We start from the raw sequence: 23,490 nt of genomic DNA on the forward strand, positions 1-23,490 counted from the left end.
CGAGCTGACCTCCTATCAAAGCTCGCCAGCACCAAAAGGCCTGGACAACATCGAACTATCATCTAGGAGACCTTGCACTCACCCAGCCTGGACGACAAAGTCATCAACGTCAGTGGATGACAGGCATCTGGAGTTACTTGAAAGAAGGGATCTTGCCCGAAGATAAGGACGAAGCTTGGAATATGACGATGAGATCGGCTAAGTTCGTCATTATTGGGGACGAGCTATTCAAGCGTGGCATTTACACTCCACTGCTCAAGTGCTTGACTGCGCCTCAGGCAGCCTACGTCATCGAGGAAATTCACCGGGGCATATGTGGCATGCATTCCGAAGCACGCTCAATGGCGACTAGAGTACTCCGAGCTGGATACTACTGGCCCACGTTGAAATCGGATTGCCAGGACTACATACAAAGATGCAAGGAATGTCAGCAGTTTGGCAACACATACCGGCAGCCGCCCGAAGCTCTCCACCCCATGATGTCGGCATGGCCTTTCTCTCAATGGGGAATGGACATCCTCGGGCCTTTCCCCCCTGCGAAAGGTCAGCTCAAGTTCCTCCTAGTGGCGATCGACTACTTCACCAAGTGGATCGAGGCATGCCCACTCGCCAAAATCACCGCTGAAAATGTGCAAAGGTTCACCTGGAGGAATATTATCTGCAGATTCGGAATCCCTCACACCCTCGTTACCGACAACGGCCGGCAATTCATCGCACAAGGATTCGAGGACTTCCTCAGCGAGCTCGGTATCAAGCATCTCCCGACCTCGGTGGAACATCCGCAAACTAATGGCCAAGCCGAAGCAGCTAACAAGGTCATCCTCCGGGAACTTAAGAAGCGACTAAGGAACGCCAAAGGACAGTGGGCCGACGAGCTTCCCAGCATCCTCTGGGCGTATCATTGCACCCCCAGTCAACAACGCAAGAAACGCCTTACAGGCTAACTTACGGGGCTGACGCAATGATCCCAGTGGAAGTCGGAGAGACATCACACCGACGCCAAGCCTTCAACAACGAGCAGAACGCTTAAGAGTTGACAGCCGACCTCGACCTGGTTGACGAGCTCAGAGAAGAAGCTCAAATCCATGAAGAAGCTTGCAAGCTCCGAGCCTCCAGAAGATACAACACGCGAGTGCAACCTCGCTCTTTCCGAGTCGGCGACCTGGTGTGGCGTTTGCTAGGAGAAGCTCGGAAAGACACGTCAAATGGAAAGCTCGCACCCACCTGGGGTGGCCCTTTCCGAGTTGTAGAAGACTTGGAAAACGGAGCATACCGACTGGAGGAACTCAGCGGAAAGCCCATACCGCGAACTTGGAATGCCACGCATCTCAAGTCTTACTTCAGTTGAATCTTGTACAAATGAGTTGTACACTCTTTTCCCACCTCATTCTTTTACCCCAAAAAACAGAAAAATAGGTTTTGCCTGAGAGGGTTTTTAACGAGGCACATATATCCAATAAAATAACTCATTCTCTTCTATTCACATTCTCTTATCTTCATCATTTTACTCTAATTTTAGGTCGAGTACGAACCTTAATACGCTTACCCGAGGTCGAGTTCGAACCTTGATAAAATTCATTTTACTTTAATTTTAGGTCGAGTACGAACCTTAATACGCTTATCCGAGGTCGAGTTCGAACCTTGATAAAATTCATTTTACTCTAATTTTAGGTCGAGTACGAACCTTAATACGCTTATCCGAAGTCGAGTTCGAACCTTGATAAAATTCATTTTACTCTAATTTTAGGTCGAGTACGAACCTTAATACGCTTATCCGAGGTCGAGTTCGAACCTTGATATAATTCATTTTACTTTGAGGTCGAGTACGAACCTTAATACTCTTATCCGAGGTCGAGTTCGAACCTGGGCACGATCTATTTCACCCTAAAAGCGGAGGTCGAGTTCGAACCGTGGTACAATTTATTTCATAATAAGCTACGAGTCGAGTTCGAACCTCAAGACAAAACATACACATCAGGCCAAGTTTGAGCCCCGCAAGAGCGCAAAACACACAAGTCCAAGAGCAGAAGAACCATCGATATATACACAATAATGTATGCTAAGTTCCAAACATGAATTCAAAAGCAATAACCAAACAGGAAAAATAAACTAGGCTATCACAAAAGTGGCCTAAGCGGAGGCATTTTCATTGGAGCTGTCCTCAAGGTCATCCTCCGCCACCAACTTCCCAAAGCGGACCACTTTCTCCACATGCATGGCAGAGAAGTCGAACCCCGGGGCGAGAAACCTCGCCTGGCGAGCTGCCTTTAGAAATCCCCTCTTATGCTAAAAAATAACAGCTCGCTCGGTCTCCTCGAGCTTCCTCTCCAGTCCCGCCTTCGCCTCCTCCAGCTTCGCGAGGTCCACCCTCAGAGAGGCATTCTCCTCTGCTTGGCCACCAAGGAGCACCTCATCGCAAAGGCGCTTCTCGGCCGCCGCCACCAGCTCCGCCTTCTATGCGGTGACCTCGTCCTCCAAGGAGCGCACCCGAGCCCGGGAAGAATTGGCCTGCTCCCGCAACTCGCCCACCTGAGCAGCATAGGTCTCATTAGACCTCAAAGCAATCTCCAAGGACTTCTGGACCCTGACTAACTCCCTCCGGGTGGCCTGGAGCTCGGCCTCTCCCTGCAGCTTAGCCTCCCTGAGAGCAGCCGCCATAGACCTGTTCTCCTCCCTCAGGACCTTGTTCTCGTCCCTCAGAGGTTGAACTCGGTTCCTCAGCTTAACCAGATCCTCCTGCTATTTGGACCACCTATGCTTCTAGTGGTCCACAATCGTCATGATCCTCTACAAAAAGACCTGGGCAGCATCAAGGCCCTCCACGGGTCCAGCCTCGTCTATCAGCCCCTGGTCGCCCGAGGTTAGCGAACCTTGGGGGAAGAACTTCTCGGCAGTCACCCCAGCGCTCCACAGCGAGTTCATGTCAGTCGAGGCACTCACGTGGTCCAATCGCACCTAGGTGAGACCCTTCCCGAAGCGGTGAGCTATGTATTGGCTCTGGGAAGCCCCCTACGATGAACCTGACGGTGCCGCCGAGGTTGCAGGCGTAGCTGTGGGGACCTCGAGACTCGGCCCCTTGTCGCGAGCCTCAACAGAGGCAGAAACTGGCGTCTCCTGCTCAGCAATAGGAGGGTCCACGCCTGGCACCTTTGACCTCGGCAGCGTCCCCTGCCTGCAAAAACCAGTGCCATGTCAAAAAAGGAAAAGAACAACATACAAGATAGAGGAAAAAACAAAAAGCGAGGTACTCACCACGGCGGCCTGGGTGACCTGCTCAGCAACCGAGGCCTCCACCTCGGCAGCTATCCCTGCCTGCAAAGACAATAGCACATCAATAAACAAAGCAAAACCGACATAGAAGAAAAGTTAAAGAAAACAAGACACTTACCTCGGCAGAAGGAGCAACTTGCTCAACAGTTGCCACAGCGGCCATTTGGGGAGCCTCCCCAGGCGGAGGGCTCCCAATGAGGTCGACTGCATCGGCATCAGCGGCCTTGGAGGTCACCTCCTCCGTTCCACGAGGGGCAGAGGTCCCCCCGACCTCTTTCTCGCCGCTCTTTCTTTTTCGGTTGACCATCAGGGGGGAAATCTCCTCCTCTTGAGGCTTGGGGACCTCAATTTCAGCAACATTGTAGCAATGCTTCAGCTCACGCCACTTATTCCTGCCCATTATGCCTACAAGCACAAAAAACAAAGCACATCAGAAAAAGAAGTTTTCACAAACCCTAATAGTCTAGAGAGGACGAAATACTCACTCTTCAGGCCCCTCTCCTTGTACGCCGAATTCGCAAGCGACAGGACGAGCTTGCAATCCAGCGGGCGAGGAAGCGCGGTAAGGTTATCAATCGCGGCCGTATCCGAAGCCGTGAACTTCAATTGGCCCACCCCGTGAATCCTAGACGGTTTGGGGCACCAATAGAAAGGGAACTTCGAAAACCTGCCGAAATAGAACGCCTCATCCTCCAAGGGATCGACATCCACAAGGGCAACCCGGAAGAACTCTTGTTTATAATTTTTGTATGACTGGGAGTAGAGAGTAAATAAACCCCCATCCCTACTCGCACTCAGGGACAGCACGCCATAAGGTGGAACGCCTATTTTCAGTTGGTAGAAATGACGAAAGACAGGAAGAGACACCTCTATTCCTAGGGTCGAACACAGGACTTGAAAAGCCCTCAAAAAATCCCAACTGTTTGGGTGCAACTGGCAAGGAGCCGAGTTGATAAAATTCAAAAAGTCACACTCGAATTGTGTGAAGGGAAGACAAACGCCCAAATCCCTGAAGAAGCATTGGTAAACATAGAAATGGGGAGGGCCAGTAGACTTCCCCATATACAAGCCCTCACCGGCCTGACAAGGTTCAAGCCGGATCATTCGAGAAATGAAAGGGTCACAAACCCTGTACGATCTCAAAATCGCATTAACTTTAAGAAAGGACTGGAACACGCTTTAGGCTTCCCCCATCTCGCGCTGAACCCAATCGTAGCCAGGAATGCCTGGAACGAGGTTCGTAGGCGGCTCCACCACCTTCTTTTTCTCGGTGGCAGCCGTCCTAGTAGCCACCGCCTTGCCCCGCGCCTTGCCCTTGCCCTTGGAAGGCGCGGAGGATCCAACACCACTTCCTCCAGCCATGGAGAAAACAAGAAAGACTCGAAGAAAGATTTGGGAAGAAGAAAAAAGAAAACTGTAGAAAGGAAGTACCTGGTACTCTTCCACAGAAAACAACCCTAACAATGACTGGGTTACCGGAAACGACGGCGGAAACGGAGAAAATGGAGACAGAGGATAAACAGAAATGAGAGAAACAGCGTGCGCAAGAAGCTGAAAGAGTGAAAAATGAGTAAAGTGAAAAGGGAAAAGGCGCGAGGGAGAGAAAAGGGTTTCTCCAAAATTCAAAACGGTCACGGCACGTGTCAACCAAGGGACACGTCTGACGACACATTAATTGAGAACCATTATGACAAATGCAATCCATCATTACATAACCGTCACTCCCATTAACGCTCCACTTGCACGTTTTCAGAAATGACCAGTTATGACACATGGCATCTCAACAGGCAGGCGTACGCGAAGGGTCACAGCCACTTGACGAGCTCGATCTTAACTCCTCGATCCACGGTCTTTGGAGCTCGGGGGGCTAGTGTACTATCCGTACTGCAAAGCCGAGCTCCCAGCTCGGCATCACAGCGCATGGCGACCTCGGATACGCGCTATGTGACGTCAGCTCGTCACTTAAACAGATCATAACTGATCTCAGGCCTAAGGCCCAACGAAACCCTAATTCACACTAAGGTACGTGCATTACTTATACGAGATTCCTACTCATACAAACCCTAACTTTGGCATCGGAGTCTCTTTTGCAGGTACAACCCCCATCTTGAAGCACAAAACGTACCCGTGAAGGAGGCTCACCAATCTTACCCAACAGATCATCTCTACCACAGATCTCCGGTAAGAACAATACCTATAAGTTATTCTAAACTTTATCCAATTAAGGGAAGTCAATTTGACGGTTGAAATGAAATAATTTGCGGGAAAAAATGCGATGTGAATATTCCATACCCAAATATTCATTCAAAAACTCCAATAAACCTATAACAAATTTGAACTATGAGAAAATCTCAACATGGAGCAATTTTTCAGAGTGAATGAAATAACGAAATCTAATATACATAAGCGCAAAGGCACAAAAAAAAAACAAACAAAATTACTCCAAATCGCATCTGAACCTTTATAAGTCGCACTATTAACTATGTATGATTTACGTTTTTAGAGAAAACATTCAAAATGAAAGGAAAACAAAATGAAATGAAACCAAGAATGAAGGGGATGTATATAATAGAAAGTATAATAGAGGAAGTGAGAGAGAATATACCGTAATGGAGAATAAATTATGCACCGATGTGTAGTTAGCTTAACAAAAAGAGAGGAAGCAAGAAAGACGAAATTGTAAGAGTGAAAATAATGAGTGCAATTACTTAAAAAGGTTATTTGGTGAGGAATAAAAGATTTTAAAAATATAGAGATGATAGTTACTTGTATTAAGATAGTGGTTATTAAGGGTAAAAAGATCATACTAAAAGTGGAGACCAAATGGTCGTTATGAATATTTGTATCCCTTTTATATAATGTTATAGAGTTATATATATATATATATATAATAAAAAAAATTAAAATCAACCACGGAAGCATTGTAACAGAATAGCACACGGGGACACAAAAACAGTGAAATTAAATTCTATTCTACTTAATTTTTTGGAAATAATTGTCATTTGAACCAAGTTTATACACAAAAGAAATGGTTATACAATAATTTTATTGCAGATTGCATTTCTAAATTACAAGCCTCAAGTCTAAATAGAGCGATTCCCAACAGTTATAGAATTTTATACTTGTACCTGTCTGGAGGATACACCAAATCTTCTCGTACTCTGAAGGCCGAACGAGTGGTCCAATCCAATGCGAGTGAAGGGTTGGTACCTGCAAAAGGCACTCCAACGCTCAAGTCAGGACAAGCACCAATATCGAGGGTAATTAATGAACAGTGACGTTACCTTTTGACTTGAGCTATTTATATTGACATTTATGGGCTTTGGACCCCATGGGCCCTGCAACGTATTTACCGTATTAGGTAATACACCTTAATCAACTAATTAACTCGTAATCATGGATTAAGGGCCATGAGAGATGATGGGCCGATCCAGGTGGCCGAACGCCACTCGGTCACTTGGTTTTGCCTTTTGGCAGCCGACCGGGTGGTGGCCGAACGCCCTTACCCGTACACTGCCCCCCAGCCTTGAAGAGAGACGTGACTTTCTTTAAGGGTAAACTGAAGATGGCGGTTAGGGTAAGGTGAAGGGTCATGTATTAAATAACCGTTAGATATGGAAGATCTAACGGTTACAACTTTTCGATACTTTAAATTTTCGCGCCTTTTTTCATTCCTATAAATAGGTTAAACGGTAGGGCCATTCATACACTTTATCATAATCCGTGTTGAGTTATTCCGAGACCTCAGAAGCCGACCCGGTTATCCTTCGTTTAGAAAAATTGGTAAGTTCTTGTAACCATGGTTGATACTTCTTCTAGTTCTTCGGCTAGCAGCTCTCGGTCCTCGTCTTCCGAGGGGTTCTCGTCCAGTATATCAAGTCCTAGGTTATCTCAATCTCCCATGCATGCCGAAAGGTCAGGTGAAAGCAGTGCCGCAACCGACGAAGCTTCTACTAGTGGCGGTGAAGAGGTTCAAGAGAAAAGAACACGAGCGTCTAACCGTCAACGATATGGTCCGTCTGATGTGCCTGGATATGAATGGGTAAACGGGGAAGTGACTTCATATTATTCGCGCTATCAAGACACCAAAATGATCACAAATCTCCTTGATTACACCAACTGTTTAAATTTTGATACTAAAGAGAATCCCTACCCGATTGGGATTCGGTCATGCCGAAACAATGCTTTTGTTAATCCTGATTTAGTTTGTCTTGATCAAAGTGATGGCAAAATGCCATCATTCTATATGTATGATTGTCTCCTCCGAGATCTCAAGGTTACGTTGCCGTTTGACGAGTTCACGATGGGAGTGCTACGAGTGTTGAATGTAGCTCCTACTCAATTGCACCCGAACAGCTGGGCACAACTGCAGGGCTTCAAGCACTTATGTAAATGTCTTCATATTAAGCCTTCCCCTCTTCTCTTTCTGTATTTCTACTCGTCTCGGCCAACGATTTTAGCAAAGTGGCATTCCCTAAGCCGAATAGGGGATCGGCTTTTATTAAATAGTTTCACTTCATCGTATAAGAATTTCAAAACTGGATTTTTCCGAGTGACCATACGGCCGAATGGGCAACGTTTCTTTTTTGATGGTAATGGGCAAAGTTTATTTCCGTTATACTGGACTCGTACCCCTCGGCCCTATGACGTGGTACCGAAGAAGATGCTGACAGCTGAAGAACGAACAGATTTGAAATTGTTAATGCGCCTTCCTCGGCGATTGCCGACTAGGTCATTAATCAATTTAATTGTATCGCCCCGTTGGTGGACCGACCTGATAGGTATGCTATTCGTCCTATTTTTTTCTAACAATTTAAATCCTATTGATGTTTACTTAACTCATCGTGCAGGAATCATGGTCAAAAGTGGTGCTGCTGACTTAGACATTCGTAGCTTGCTTGCCGCAAGGGTGAAGCAAGCTCGGCGATCCGGGGAAATAGGTACTTCAACTGTTGCTTCCTCTCCCCGACCCAATACGGACGACCGGTTGCCTCCTCATCCCGAACGCAAGAAGAAGAAAAAGGAAAAAGAGACCAACCGAGAGCGCGTAAAGAGAAAAGGTTCTGACGATCAACCAGAAGTGTCCAAAAAGGCGAAGTCATTGCCTGAGTCCTCTCCAAACCGAACCGTCATTGTGGTGCCTCCTCCACTGATGTCTCGTGCGTTTCTACGCGAGGATACTCCCTCCGAGTCAGTGATTCGGTCTGATCTTGTCTCTCCATTCGGGCAAGAATTTTTATCATCCTTGGATGGGAAAACAAAGTGGAGACTTTTTTGCGAGGTTCAAGCACGCTCTTTGGCTCTGGCCCATCACCTTGCTATGGAACCTCTTGGCGAGGTTCAGTCTTTGAAACAAAATTTAGAGGAGGCTGAAAAGACTGCAGCCGATGCAATTTCAGTCAATGAAGAGGTGACTGCCAAGAATAGGGATCTCGCTGCCGAGTTGGATGCTGTTCGGCGTGATAATGATACCCTTCGTCTGGAACTTCAAAAAATAACCAATGAAGGGCGTCGCCGACTGGAGGAGGCTGAGACTGCCTATGACACCCTCAAAAAGCAAGCTCAAGAAAAGATCGTTGCTCAACATGAGGCTGGGTTCAAGCAGGCCATTCGTCAGGCTAAGCATTTCGGTCAATTTGAAGAGGGCTTTGAATTTGATATGACTAAGGATTTCTATCAAGGGTCCTTGATATCTTATGCCGATCTGCCTGAAGGAGCTGAACTGGATGATGATCCTGCCCCCCAAGCTGAAGATGATGTGGAGACCTCCGAGGAAAACACACTGGATGAGGGACACCATGATCCTACCAACGATACTGAGGGAAATCCCGATACCGTTATGGGAGATGAATCCGTCCGGACGCCGGAAGAGTAGTTAATTATACTTGTAATCAAAATGCCCTTTTTGTTGTAGTTTGGAGGCCGATAGAGCTTTCTTATCTGAATGAAATCGTTTTTCTTAAGCAATCTGTTTTGACTTGCTGTCCATTAATGATTAGTTAAATAAAAATCATCATTCTTGAGTCCTGATAAAGAGCCGAATGGATTAACCACTTGTATGTATATATCTAGGACCGAATGGGTAACCATTTGAACGCCTGAATAAAAGCTGAACAAGCCAGTTTCATCTTTCAGTTAAATAAAACCAAAGATAGGAAATAAACCCGAATTGGTAGCTGTCTTTTGGGTAAAACTAAATCAACTTTGACAAATCCGAAAGGACCTGCTTCGGTTGGTAGCTTTCTTTTGGGTAAAACCGAATCAACTTCCTTCGGCTAGTGCTTGCACGTTTTATGTAAGACCGAAAGAACACGTACCGGTTTGTAGATCTTGAATAACACCGAATGGGTTGCCTCGGCTTGTACTTCTGTTTTATGAAAAACCGAACGAACAAGCCTCGGTTTCTAGAACATTTGTGAATAAAACCGAATGAATTGCCTCGGCTTGTACTTCTGTTTTATGTAAAACCGAACGAACAAGCCTCGGTTTCTAGAACATTTGTGAATAAAACCGAACGAATTGCCTCGGCTTGTACTTCTGTTTTATGTAAAACCGAACGAACAAGCCTCGGTTTCTAGAACATTTGTGAATAAAACCGAACGAATTGGCTCGGCTTGTACTTCTGTTTTATGTAAAACCGAACGAACAAGCCTCGGTTTCTAGAACATTTGTGAATAAAACCGAACGAATTGGCTCGGCTTGTACTTCTGTTTTATGTAAAACCGAACGAACAAGCCTCGGTTTCTAGAATATTTGTGAATAAAACCGAACGAATTGACTCGGCTTGTACTTCTGTTTTATGTAAAACCGAACGAACAAGCCTCGGTTTCTAGAACATTTGTGAATAAAACCGAACGAATTGACTCGGCTTGTACTTCTGTTTTATGTAAAACCGAACGAACACGCCTCGGCTTGTAGAACTTTTATTAATAAAACCGAATGAATTGCTTCGGCTTGTATATCTGTGATGGAAGCATATTTGTTAAGGCACATCCTTGGCCGAGTTGAACAACTCGGGAGGGAAGCCTGTTGCGAGACTTTGAGGCACATCCTTGGCCGAGTTGAACAACTCGGGAGGGAAGCCTGTTGCGAGACTTTGAGGCACATCCTTGGCCGAGTTGAACAACTCGGGAGGGAAGCCTGTTGCGAGACTTTGAGGCACATCCTTGGCCGAGTTGAACAACTCGGGAGGGAAGCCTGTTGCGAGACTTTGAGGCACATCCTTGGCCGAGTTGAACAACTCGGGAGGGAAGCCTGTTGCGAGACTTTGAGGCACATCCTTGGCCGAGTTGAACAACTCGGGAGGGAAGCCTGTTGCGAGATTTTTTGAGGCACATCCTTGGCCGAGTTGAACAACTCGGGAGGGAAGCCTGTTGCGAGATTTTTTGAGGCACATCCTTGGCCGAGTTGAACAACTCGGGAGGGAAGCCTGTTGCGTTGATTAAGTAACAGAATCGAAAATTGAGCTGTAAGAATGGAAGAACTGCATAGATTTTTATTAACAGGTGCCTCGTTAAAAACCTTATCGGCCAAAACCCCTTTTCACTTTTTTACAAGGGGAGAAAAGACCGAATAAGGAAAAGAGTACACCATCTATGTATACAAGGTCTGATTTACAACAAACATTAACTATAATAATGCTTCAGATGGGATGCATTCCAAGTTCGCGGAATGACCTTGCCTGAAAGCTCTTCCAATTTATATGCACCGTTCTCCAAGCTATGCCGAATCCGAAATGGGCCATCCCAATTAGCAGCCAACTTTCCTTCTCTCGGATTACGCCTCGCCGATCCTTGTGCTCTCCATACTAGATCACCTTCTTTAAAACTTCTTCTGATAAGATTGGAATTAAATCTGCGAGTCATCCTTTGCTTGCAAGCTTCAGCCGTGATTTCTGCTTTGAGACGAACCTCGTCCGCCATATCCACTTCAGCTTGGAGAGACATATCATTGGTATTTTCATCAAAATGCATTCTTCGAAAAGAAGGTTCTCCAACCTCCACAGGTATCATAGCTTCGGTGCCATATGTCAGCCGAAATGGTGTTTCTTTAGTCGTGGATTGGGGCGTGCACCGGTAAGCCCATAGAACTTCCAACAATTCCTCCGCCCAAGCTCCTTTAGCGTCTCCCAACCGTCTCTTCAGTTCGCCAAGTATGACTTTGTTTGCTGCTTCGGCTTGCCCATTGGCTTGTGGATGTTCAACAGAGGTAAATCTGTGCTTGATACCGAGATCTTGTATGAACCGATTGAGTTTCTGATCGGTGAACTGCAGCCCATTATCGGTAACAAGTGCATATGGAATGCCGAAGCGAGTAATGATGTTCTTCCATAAAAATTTTTGGACATTGGCAGCTGTGATACTTGCAAGCGGCTCGGCTTCAACCCATTTTGTGAAGTAATCCACAGCTACCAGTAGAAACTTGCACTGTCCTTTGGCTATCGGGAAGGGGCCTAGAATGTCCATACCCCACATCGCAAATGGCCACGGCGAACTTATGCCGTGCAGTTCTTCAGCCGAAGCGTGGATAAGGTTACCATGTCGCTGACATGACACACAATGCTTCACAAAGTTTACACAGTCGTCCTTGAGAGTAGGCCAGTAGTATCCGGCTCGTAGCACTTTTGTTGCTAAAGTCCGTCCCCCCGAATGAAAACCACATATCCCTTCATGCATTTCTCTCAAAATGTAGCTAGCTTGTGCTTCATCAACACATTTCAACAATGGAGTCGAGAATCCTCTCCTATACAAATCTCCTCCAAGAATAACATATCTAGCGGCCTGCGTTCGGAGCTTTTTAGCCGCTGTTGGGTCCGATGGTAGTGTGCCCTGCTCAAGATAATCCATTATCTCGGTGATCCACGTACGAACGGATCGCTCCACTGTCAAACATTCGGCGGCTACCACACTTGGCGATTCGAGGTCCAAGTGAAGTGTGGTTCGTAGTTGTCCAGGCTTTCTGGTGCTGCTTGCCAACCGAGCCAATTGGTCCGCTCTCGTATTGTGTTCCCTTGGTGTGTGTTTTACTTGAACTTCTTCAAACGTATCGCGCATTTTTTGGAATAAATGATAATATTTCAACAAGTTTGCATCTTTTACCTGAAAATTATCATTCACTTGTTCGGCTACGACCTTTGAATCGGTCCAGCACTCCAGCCGGTTGACACCAATTTCTTGCGCGAGTCTTAAGCCAGCCAATAACGCTTCATACTCGGCCTGATTATTTGAAGCTTTGAACGCAAACCGTAAAGACTGTTCTATGATTAATCCTGTTGGTCCCTCCAAAATTATACCTGCCCCACTCCCTTGATTGTTTGAGGAACCATCCACGTGTATCGTCCATACAGTATTAACAAAATATCCTTTCGGTTGCAATTCATCAACGAAATCCACCAAGCATTGGGACCGGATGGGTCCCCTAGGTTGAAAACAAATATCAAACTCCGATAACTCAATTGACCAAGCCATCATCCTTCCTGCTAACTCGGGTTTGCGTAACACTTTGGCTATCGGGCAATCAGTTCGAACAATAATCTGATGACTCTGAAAATATTGTCGAAGGCGCCGAGCAGTGTGAACAAGCCCGAGTGCCACTTTTTCTAAAAGCTGGTACCTTGTTTCGGCTTCCTGTAACATACGACTGATGAAATAAATGGGCTGTTGTCCCTCTTTTTCTTGAATTAAAACCGTACTTATTGTGTCATTCGAAACACACAAGTAGACCAGAATTGGTACTGCCGGATCGGGCTTAGAAAGGATAGGTGGAGAACCAAGACGTTCTTTTAAAGTCTGAAAAGACTTCTCACATTCGGCAGACCATTCAAACTTGTTCGCTTTTCTCAGTAATTTTACCATAGGTTTGGTTATTTCAGCCAAACACGGGAGGAATCTTGACAACGCTGTAAGCCGACCTGCTAACTGCTGAACTTGCTTAAGATTCTTAGGGCTGATCATTTTGACGATTGCCATACACTTATCGGGATTAGCTTCGATCCCCCTAACCGAAAGCATGAAGCCAAGGAATTTTCCTCCTGATACTCCAAACACACACTTCTCCGGATTAAGCCTCATATCATACTTGCGCAACTGTTTGAATATTTCAGAAAGATCCATTGCATGTTGATCAACATTTCTGGATTTTACCACCATATCATCCACATATACCTCCATGTTCTTGCCTATCTGATGTTGAAAAACTTTATTCATTAACCTTTGGTACGTTGCTCCAGCGTTTTTCAACCCAAACGGCATTACCCGATAGCAGTAATTAGCCGAATCGGTAATGAAGGCCGTCTTTTCCTCATCCCGAGCATGCATGGGAATTTGATTGTATCCCGAATAAGCATCCAGGAATGTCAACATTTCGTGTCCCGAGGCTCCATCGACTAATCGATCTATGTTTGGAAGTGGATAGGCATCCTTAGGGCATGCCTTGTTGAGACTTGTATAATCTGTGCACATTCTCCACTTTCCATTTGACTTTTTTACCATGACCACATTCGCCAACCAAGTGGTGTAATGAACCTCTCGAATGAATCCGGCATCAAGCAATTTGGCAACCTCTGTTTCAACTGCCAGCTTTCTTTCGGTCCCCATTTTTCTCTTGCGCTGCGCGATTGGTTTTGCTTCGGCACAGACTGAAAGTTTATGACACATGACTTTTGGATCCACTCCTGGCATATCGGAGGGTGTCCATGCGAAGAGATCTCTGTTCTTCTTTATAACCTGACATAAGGCCGAGTGGTCATCTTCAGAGATTTCGGCACCGATGTACGTGACCTGCTCGGGACGTGAGCCTATCTGGAACGGCACTTTAGACTCAATTGGTTCCACCCTTTCTTCATTATTCATTCTTGGATCAAGATCCAACACAGCCTCTTCTACTAGTGCCGAAACGTTCACAGCATGAATTTTGTTGGATTTGGATTTTCTTTCCTCCCTCGGCTCAACACGCAAACTAGCGTAATAACATTCCCTAGCAGCCTTTTGATCAGCGTGAATTGTAATGATATTTCCTCTGTCTGACGGGAACTTCATTGCCAAATGTGGCGTTGAAACAATAGCTCCTAATGCATTTAGGGATGGTCTACCGAGTAGGATATTATACGAGGTATTAGCTTCAACGACAATGTACTTTACTTGGATCTCTCTGCTCTCCTTTTCGTCGAAACAAAACCTTGTAAAAAGTTTTATGTATCCCTTGGTGCTGACTCTCTCTCCTGCAAAGCCAACCAACGGATCGTCATAAGGAAGCAACTCTTTTTCCGAGATACCCAGCTGTTGGAATGTGCTCCAATATAGTATGTCCGCCGAACTGCCCTGATCAACCAGTGTTTTCTTGACAATGCAGTTGTGAATCTCAACACTAATGACCATCGGATCGTCTTGTTCTGGGTCAATACCCTTGAAGTCTGCATCTGTGAAGGTTATCGTTGGTAATCGCCGAGACGACTGTCGGTGAACAGCGTTGACCGACCGGATAGCTCGGAGATGTCTCTTTTGGGCCGAAGAAGTTGTGCCCCCACCTGCAAAGCCACCAGCAATGGTATTGATAATCCTTCGATGCGAGGGTGCCGAATCATCTTTTCTTTCACGTGACCTGCTTCTCTCGCGTCGACCTCTATCAGAGGTTTTATCAGAACGGTCTTGCCTGTGCCGATCCTGATACCTGGGTTGGTATGAACGATTTTGAGACGAACCAGACCGGTCCACAAAATTGTGCAGTTTCCCTTGCTTAATCAGGTCTTCGATCTTGTCTTTGAGGGCCGCGCATTCATCAGTTGAATGTCCCCGATTCCTATGATACCGACAAGATTTGCTAGTATATGCTCTTGGCGGAGTAGATGCTCTCTTCGGGATCGTTAACACTTCAGATGCCAAAGCCTGTTCGAGGACCGCCGCGCGATTGGCATTAAGGGGAGTATACTGAGTATACTTCGGTCCACGAATAGGCCTCTCCCGAAGGGATATTTCTTTGCCTCGCCCCCTGTATGATGGTTCAACTGGTTTCTCGGATTTAGTGGACTGCTCGGCGCGGGCCTGATTTCTAAATTCTGCCAACTCCTCCATCTGCATGTACTTATCTGCCCTCCTACGTAAATCATTCATGTCCGAAGGAGGCTTTTTACAAATGTTGTTGACGAATGGGCCTGGTTTTAAAGCCGTTGTGAGATGATGCAGCGCCACGGCTGGGTTGAGATCTCTGATCTCCAAAGTAGCCTTGTTAAACCGATCCATAAACGCCCGAAGAGACTCTTTTTTATCCTGCCTAAGACTAACCAAAGATAAAGATGTTAGACTGTGAGGGCGACTTGTCGCAAATTGGATAGTGAACTGGGATGATAATGTATTAAAGGAATCGATTGAGTTAGGTGGGAGACGAGTGAACCAGCTGAGAGCTCTGCCTTTGAGGGACGTAGGAAAAATCCGACACAATGCAGCGTCATCGGTCGTACTCAGAGTTACCTGTGTCAGAAAAACATCTAAATGTTCATCAGGATCAGTGGTACCATCATACTTGTCAATAGGTAAAGCCTTCCAGTTGTCCATCAGGGGGAGTTGCATAATGGAGGGAGTAAACGGATGTCGGTGTGATCCGATAGTGGTTACATCTGCAGGACGAACTACAGTAGGTAAAGCCGAAGGGAATCTCTCAGGGGCTACTGCTGAAGCGTGGGGGACCGATGTATGGACCGCATGAGATTGGTATGACCCCTGAGTTTGTGTGTTGGTGGCATGGGTAGGCTTCCAAGAAGTATCCTGACTTCTCAACGCTTCATTTTCAGCCCTCAAGGCTGAAAGCTCCCTTGCATCTTTTTCTCTTTGTTGTTTCATCAATTCCATTTCTTGCTTGAGTAGTCGTACTGTTTCGGTAAGATCTGTTTCATCCACCATCTCCACATGTTCTTCAGTAGGGCGGTCTTGCGTGTTTGTTCTCCTAGTTATCGGCATCGTTCTTAGCAAACTTTCAACCACTTTCGTTCGGCCCCACGGTGGGCGCCAAAATGTACCTGTCTGGAGGATACACCAAATCTTCTCGTACTCTGAAGGCCGAACGAGTGGTCCAATCCAATGCGAGTGAAGGGTTGGTACCTGCAAAAGGCACTCCAACGCTCAAGTCAGGACAAGCACCAATATCGAGGGTAATTAATGAACAGTGACGTTACCTTTTGACTTGAGCTATTTATATTGACATTTATGGGCTTTGGACCCCATGGGCCCTGCAACGTATTTACCGTATTAGGTAATACACCTTAATCAACTAATTAACTCCTAATCATGGATTAAGGGCCATGAGAGATGATGGGCCGATCCAGGTGGCCGAACGCCACTCGGTCACTTGGTTTTGCCTTTTGGCAGCCGACCGGGTGGTGGCCGAACGCCCTTACCCGTACAATACTTTTGTACGTGGAGAGAAAAACTGAAAGCATTACCGTGAAATACATTGTACAGCAAAGTCCAATCACCTATCTTTTGCTACATAAATCGGTATACAATGTTAGGAGTCAACCAGAATCTATTTGCCATGGAAAAATGGACACTAACTTGTGGCTGAAATTTCATACATTAATGGGTTGTACCTATCACATATTCAGCAAAAGCTGCGGCTATGTATTGACATCACAGGGTATATGCCTTTGTTTGAAGGGTCAAGAAACAATGTCATACAGGGGGAGCATGCACGGTACAATAAGTGGCTTCCAGAAACCTTGACGAGACAAAGAAAGTTGTACGAGAAAAGCCATTTCTTTCCTAAAGCCGCAGTGCTGTTACATCATGGCTAGGCATCGATGCTGCAACACGTTCAAACCCTTTCTCTAAGATGTGTCGTTGTATGTTTGGCCGAAAACTATGAATATCAATATTCCGTTTCCATTAAAATAAATGGTTATTGTGTAGTAAAATGTGAAGGTAGTGCCTTGGCGTGTTGACTCTCCATCTCGAGAACCATTAAGGATTTCTGCCTCTGATATCGGTTTCTCTTGGCGGCTAATGCTGCAACCGAAACCATAAAATAGTTAAAACTTAAACATCAAATATATTGAAGATGATTCTAAACACAAACATTTCTGGTCATTTTAAGGACTTTAAATGGCTCCTTACTGATGAACATATATGTAGAGACAAGTTTTAATGTGGTGCCTTTTTGTCTGAAGATACTATTGCTTAATTGCAGAAGTACACAGAAAATAAACCCCGTTCTTATGCAGTAAAAATATACTAGAAAAATAAATACGTGTGTTTTCATAATTATTAACTTTAAAAATGGAAATCATATATCAAAATATTCGGATCGGGTCCTCTTCAATAAGTTGATAACGAAACAACAATTTGAATATACCACTCAGAAAAACTGCCTGAATGGTAAAATGGAAAGCCTGGAATATGATTATATGGGCTACAAAAGAATTGCAATAATGACATGACAAAGTACATTGCAATAGATGAATGTAGACACAGGTAAAAATGTCAAGGTACAAGAATAAAGCATTCCCCAAGAATAATACACGGACAGTGTTGGCAGGAAAGACATCATTTAGATCAAGGACATTCATTAAAAGGCACGAAGACGACAAAGACAATATGATGGGATATCTGCTTTACGGAAACAACAAAATACCTAGTCCAAAAGACTGGAATTACCAACATATAATAGATGAATAGAAGTAGGTGCAAAATGGTGTGGGGGCTAGATTTAAAATGCATTGAGTGACAAGACGATTATTAATGTGAGAAATCTTGAATCCCGATTATTTTCTTTTGTCATTCTCGCAAGCCAAATTTGGTTTATGATAGGGAGGTCAGGTATGAAAGCCATATGTCTTCTGTGAAGTACTGGGGGTTGATGGAGAGGAACTGAGGGAAATGAATATACATATGGCTTTCACCAACTTAGAAAAGGCCCATATGATAGAATGTTAAAACAAGTCTCGAGGAAGGCATTGGAAAAGAGGGGGAGTTTTGGTGGTTTTAATTTGGTCCTACAAGGATATGTATATTGCTTGCTTACATTTGGGCTATCAAGGATGTGCTTGATAAGGTTAAAACTAGCGCACAAATATTTGCAGGGATCACTAAGGACTTCCCTATAAGATTATACTTAGGATCAACTTTCAGTCCTCTTTTTCCTTGATTATGGTTGTCACATCAAGTGATCAAGGCGCCAATGTATTCATGCATGATTTTAGAAAATCGTAGTCCAAGTGTGGAAGAATCTGAGTGTTGGGGATAAATAGGTGGAATTGAGACACAAATTTCACCTTGTTTCTTGCTTTTTCTATCCCTTTTAACATGGTATCTAGGACCTAAACAAGAGGCGTCCCTAATTTGTGATATCAGGTGGACCCACTGCCATCTGATTTTTTTAATTTTTTGCTGAAACCATGTTTCCCTGAGAGTTTTTGGCCTCCCTGCCATGTACCTCTTCTAACAGACACAAACACACTTTCCGGCCACTGGTGGCTTTTTGGCTGGCATTGGCAACAACCAAATTGGATGAGCACCATGGCAACTGGCCTGTTCCCGCTGTTGGAGAACTATAAAGTCCCACCACATCGGGCAAAGAGGACAAGTTGGATAATACACTCATGCATGATAACAGATTATGAACTTTTTCTATTGCTTTTAACTTCAAAACATGAACACTTGTTTCAAGTAATGAGAAAATATCTAATCACTTAGACGAGTGGAGTTTCAAGGTCACATACTGATTTCTTTTTGGAAAGTAGTGATAAAAGAGTTTGTGAGGATTGCAAGGTGATTCCAAGAGAGAGTCCAACTACACAGCATATGGTTTTGATTCTTGATGTTTCAAAAGGCCTAAACAGATAACTCGAAAAGTTGCAAATCAAGAATCAAGTTGTGGCAACTTAGGAGAGATAAAGTTGACTTTTAACTTAAGCATATGGGTTTTTATTCTTGATGTTCATTTCAAATTCCAAGAATCAAACTGCGTCAACTTCACATAGATGAACTTTTTGACTTTTAAGCGGAAACTATTCCACGAGGGGATTATTTGGATTTACAAGGTAGTGTTAACCTTTTTCTAAGATAAGAAAAATTGCTAAAGCAATCTTGGGTAATCAAAAGGTTTTGAGCCATGAGATAAGGAATCTTGGTGGTGGAATGAAAATGATCAAGACAAGCTAAGAAACTAAAGATATTGCTTTAAAATCTTATATGGGTGTAATAATGCTAAAAATTGTGCAAAGTATTAGAATGCTAGAAATGAAACACGAAAAGATGCAATAAAAGAACAGTCTAAAGCCTTTGAAGAGTTTTACAAAGATCTCAGGACAGAATGGAGAACATTAAGATTTATAATATCACCCAAAATAGAGAAAATACAAGAGATTTGGATCAAGTAACCTGCATCAAGGATGAAGGGAAAGTTTTGGCCATAGATCACGATATCAAAGAGAGATAGGGAAATATTTCTATAAGCTATTCAATGATGGACAACAATTGAGTCCTAATATGAAAGGACTAAAAATCTAAAGAGGACAAATAAAATTTAATCTTATTATCATAGAATTTGGACTTGAGGGGTAAAAGAGACTCTCAAGAGAATGGACAATGGTAAATTTGTTTGCCTAGATGGTATCCTTATTGAAGTTTGGAAGTGTGTTAGAGAAACATTTTATTTGGCTCACAAAGCTTTTCAATGAAATTTTGAGATCTAAGAGGAAGTTGGATGAGTTGAGGAATAGCACTTTGGTTCTTATATTTAAAAACAGGAAATATTCTTAATTGTGCTAGCTGCAAGGGTATAAAATGAAAAGAAAACACATACCCCAATCACCAGAAACCATAATTCCTTTAGCAGCTAGCTAATTGTTGCCTTGTGTTAGAAAATGAAAAAACAGCTTTGCATTTGGCAATATTGGGAAAAATCCAAGTCCTACATAGACTAGAGATAAGACCATAATAGTGTATATAAATAGGGAACAATCCTCATCTTATAAGCCCATTTTGAAAGATTAAGTTAGGCTCTTAACTTACTCTTTAATATGATATCAACACTATCTAGATCCACTCTAAAAGGGTCACCTACCATTTATCCACACACCAAACCCAATAGTATTGGATGTGAGGAGCTGTATTGAGAAAAAATCCAAGTCTCACATCGGTTAAAGATGAGGCCATAATAGTGTATAAAAGTGGGGAGCAATTCTCACTTTACAAGCCGATTTTGTAAGGTTGAGTTAGACTCTTAACCAACTTCCTAATAGACACAAATCACAAATGAAGAAGTGAGTGATTGACAACAATAAAAGAGAGATTGTTGTGGTTATTCAGTAATGGCACAAAAGGCAAAACACTTTGATCAACCAAATCATCATGGTCCTCCTTCCTCCCCTATATAACATGTTTATGAAACACTTAGACTAGTCATGAATAGCTGCAAAGGCACAATATGTGTTGCAATGACTGTGACTACAATATGCAACATAACAAGGGCAACAAGAGGGGTACCCATCATGCTATGATGGCACAATTAATGGTATGGGTGTTCATAACTAACCCAATGCAATGTAAATTGCATAAACCAAACCGAAAACTGAAAAATTGATTTCTTTTTAATTGGATTGGATCGGTTTTCAATTCCAAAGACAAAAACAATCCAATCCAAACCAAAACGAACACTCTTATCTCTCTCTTTATATATATATATATATATATATATATATATATATATATATATATATATATATATATATATATATTCACCTATTAGCCTATTGTTAAAATAACATTTACCACTTTTATCCTTATTTTCTTTACCTGTTAAAATAACTCTTCGGTATCCACATTTTTTTACTTCCCAACTTAAAATGACTGTAGAGTGTCCACTCTTGTCACATACATTAAAGTTATTCTCAACCTTCTCCCCAAGAGATGAAACACCTTTCACCCCTCTTCATGAGTATAAGAGACGAAGACCTGTGACAATGAAGACACCACTAGGCATGGCAACGGGGCGGGGCCGGGGCGGGTTTTACGATTTCCCGCCCCCGATACCTGCCAGGGGTAAAATCTGGGTATCCATCCCCGTCCCCGACGAGGTTCGGGTTTCCCCGCCCCACCCTCTCCCCTGCTCCTACCTTTTTTATTTCTTTTTTATTTCTTTTTTTCTTTAAATAAATATGAACAAATTTTAAAAAATAAAAGAAAAATAAAATAATACAAATTTTTACATATAAATATTTTTAATTTTGATTTATATATATATATATATAAATAATTTTTTAATTATATTATTAAGCGGGGCGGGGGTAGGGGTGGGTGGGGGCAGGTACGGGGACGGGTATTAACATCCCCGTCCCCACCCCCGCCCCTGATTTTATCAATCGGGAAAAACCCGAATCCGAACTTGAACTCGATAAACACGGGTTTTCCCGTCCAAATCGGGGCAGGTTCGAGCGGGTACTCACGGAAGCGGGTTAGATTGCAATGCCTAGACACCACTCACAACTCCTCTCCCCTACAATATTTACTTTGCCTTTTACCCTCTATTTTAGTCAATGGTGTTTTGATTTTGTTTGGTATTCTATATTGTGGTAACAATGTATTGACTATTGACTACTTAAAAATTTACTTGGTTTTTTTTAAGTTAGTGATTTTATCACGTTATTGAATATTGATAGATTATCTCAATTCGTAATTTTGTATATTATTATTATTATTATTATTAATTAACCGAAATATATTTGGATTGGATTGGATTAGATTTGATTTTTAAATCACAATGATTAGATGACCAATGAACCAAACTGAAGAGATTGGGTCGAATGGTTTTCTCCCTCAAAATCTATCCAATCCAATCCACGAACACCCCTAATTAGCAGCTTGAATGCACACTATTCAATATTGATTATTATGGTTTGCAGACATACAAAGGTTAAATTCGCTATCCACCCCACTCTGAAGTAGATTTTCTGTGCTCATGAGATGAGTCTATTTGGGTTCAGGCTAAGTGTCTCTATAATACTCACACGCAATGCCTTTATGAGGTATGCCAAAACCTAATGAGTGTCATTGTGTTATGAGTCCCACATCGTGTATTGGAGTATAGTTTTACTCCTTTATTATTATTTTCGGTTATTATAGATACTTAGGTTATCTTTCTGTTATTATAGATAATTAGGTTATCTTTCTGTTATTATAGATAATTAGGTTATTATAGACCAATCTTAATTGGCTCTATAAATACCTGTCTTGTACTCTGTTTTCAGTAGTTAATGAATTACATTCTTTGCCTATTGCAAATCTTCTCTCATCTCTCTCTCTCTCTCTCTCTCTTACTCTCTCTCACATATAATTCCTTTATGGTATCATAGAGCTTCTTGATCCCCTTCTTCTTCTTCTCTCCGTTTCCGCTCGTCCAACATCTCCCTATGGCTGAATCTGACTCTACAATGAATTCTTCCCCACCACCACCGCCTCCTCCACCAATTCATGCTAACCCAGTCAACACCGTCCCGCCCAAGAATCCTCCCGCTAACACCCATCCGTCTCTCACCTTCTCTCACACCATCTCCGAAAAGCTTGACACCAAGAACTATCTTCTTTGGTGTCAACAAGTTGAACCCGTCATCAAGGGTCACCGCCTTCACCATTATCTTGTCAACCCCCAAATTCCTCAAAAATTTGCAACCCTTGCTGACCGAGATGCTGGTCACATCTCTGAATCCTATCTTGCCTGGGAACAGCAAGATCAATTACTACTATCTTGGCTACAGTCCTCCATGTCTAAAGACATGCTTACACGAGTCATTGGTTGCAAGTCCTCCTTCCAACTTTGGGACAAAATTCACACATACTTCCACTCTCATATGAATGCCAAAGCCCGCCAATTGCGCAATGAACTTCGCAGTACCACTCTTGAAAATCTGTCAATCTCTGAATATGTGCTTCGAATTCAAACCCTAGTTGATGCCCTCACTGCCATAGGCGACTCTGTTTCTCCAAAGGAACATCTTGATATAATTCTTGAAGGTCTTCCCGAAGAATACGAATCCACCGTGTCTCTAATTAGTAGTCGTTTTGACCTTCTTACTATTGATGAAGTTGAGACCTTGCTCCTTGGTCATGAATCCCGTCTTGACAAATTCAAGAAGAAAGCCGCTGCCTCCATTAATGTCACCACTGCCACCACTGAACCCAACCCGTCTGCCACGAACCCACAAGCACATCTCGCTCATCAAGACAATCAATCTGG

The 23,490-nt window shown here is 43.6% G+C and overlaps 3 protein-coding genes across 4 annotated transcripts in view; all 3 read right to left on the reverse strand.

Moving 5' to 3' along the window:
• Positions 1-3,055: 3,055 nt before the first annotated feature.
• On the reverse strand, positions 3,056-3,670 carry LOC145952979 (uncharacterized). Of its 2 annotated transcripts, XM_083066128.1 has the most exons (3): positions 3,389-3,670; positions 3,253-3,312; positions 3,056-3,172 (listed from the first exon to the last, which is right to left on the reverse strand). In XM_083066128.1, the coding sequence occupies exons 1-3, from the start codon at positions 3,668-3,670 to the stop codon at positions 3,119-3,121; spliced, it is 396 nt and encodes a 131-aa protein (XP_082922254.1). In that variant the 3' UTR covers positions 3,056-3,118. The 2 variants fall into 2 exon arrangements, with proteins under 2 accessions (XP_082922254.1, XP_082922253.1); XM_083066127.1 differs by lacking the exon at positions 3,056-3,172 and having other exon boundaries at positions 3,193-3,312.
• Positions 3,671-10,895: 7,225 nt separating this feature from the next.
• LOC145953431 (uncharacterized) lies at positions 10,896-16,220 on the reverse strand. The gene has a single exon (XM_083067386.1). The coding sequence runs from the start codon at positions 16,218-16,220 to the stop codon at positions 10,896-10,898; it is 5,325 nt and encodes a 1,774-aa protein (XP_082923512.1).
• A 493-nt stretch (positions 16,221-16,713) lies between these two features.
• LOC109815866 (receptor-like protein 4) overlaps positions 16,714-23,490 on the reverse strand; it is a 43,554-nt gene continuing 36,777 nt past the window's right edge. The window contains exon 9 of the mRNA XM_020380685.3: positions 16,714-17,264. Within this exon, the coding sequence (XP_020236274.1) occupies positions 17,158-17,264 (107 nt within the window). The 3' untranslated portion in view covers positions 16,714-17,157. The remainder of the gene's footprint in view (positions 17,265-23,490) is intronic.

Source organism: Cajanus cajan, chromosome 11, assembly GCF_000230855.2.
Source record: "Cajanus cajan strain Asha chromosome 11, NIPB_CcT2T_4, whole genome shotgun sequence".
Classification (NCBI taxonomy): domain Eukaryota; kingdom Viridiplantae; phylum Streptophyta; class Magnoliopsida; order Fabales; family Fabaceae; genus Cajanus; species Cajanus cajan.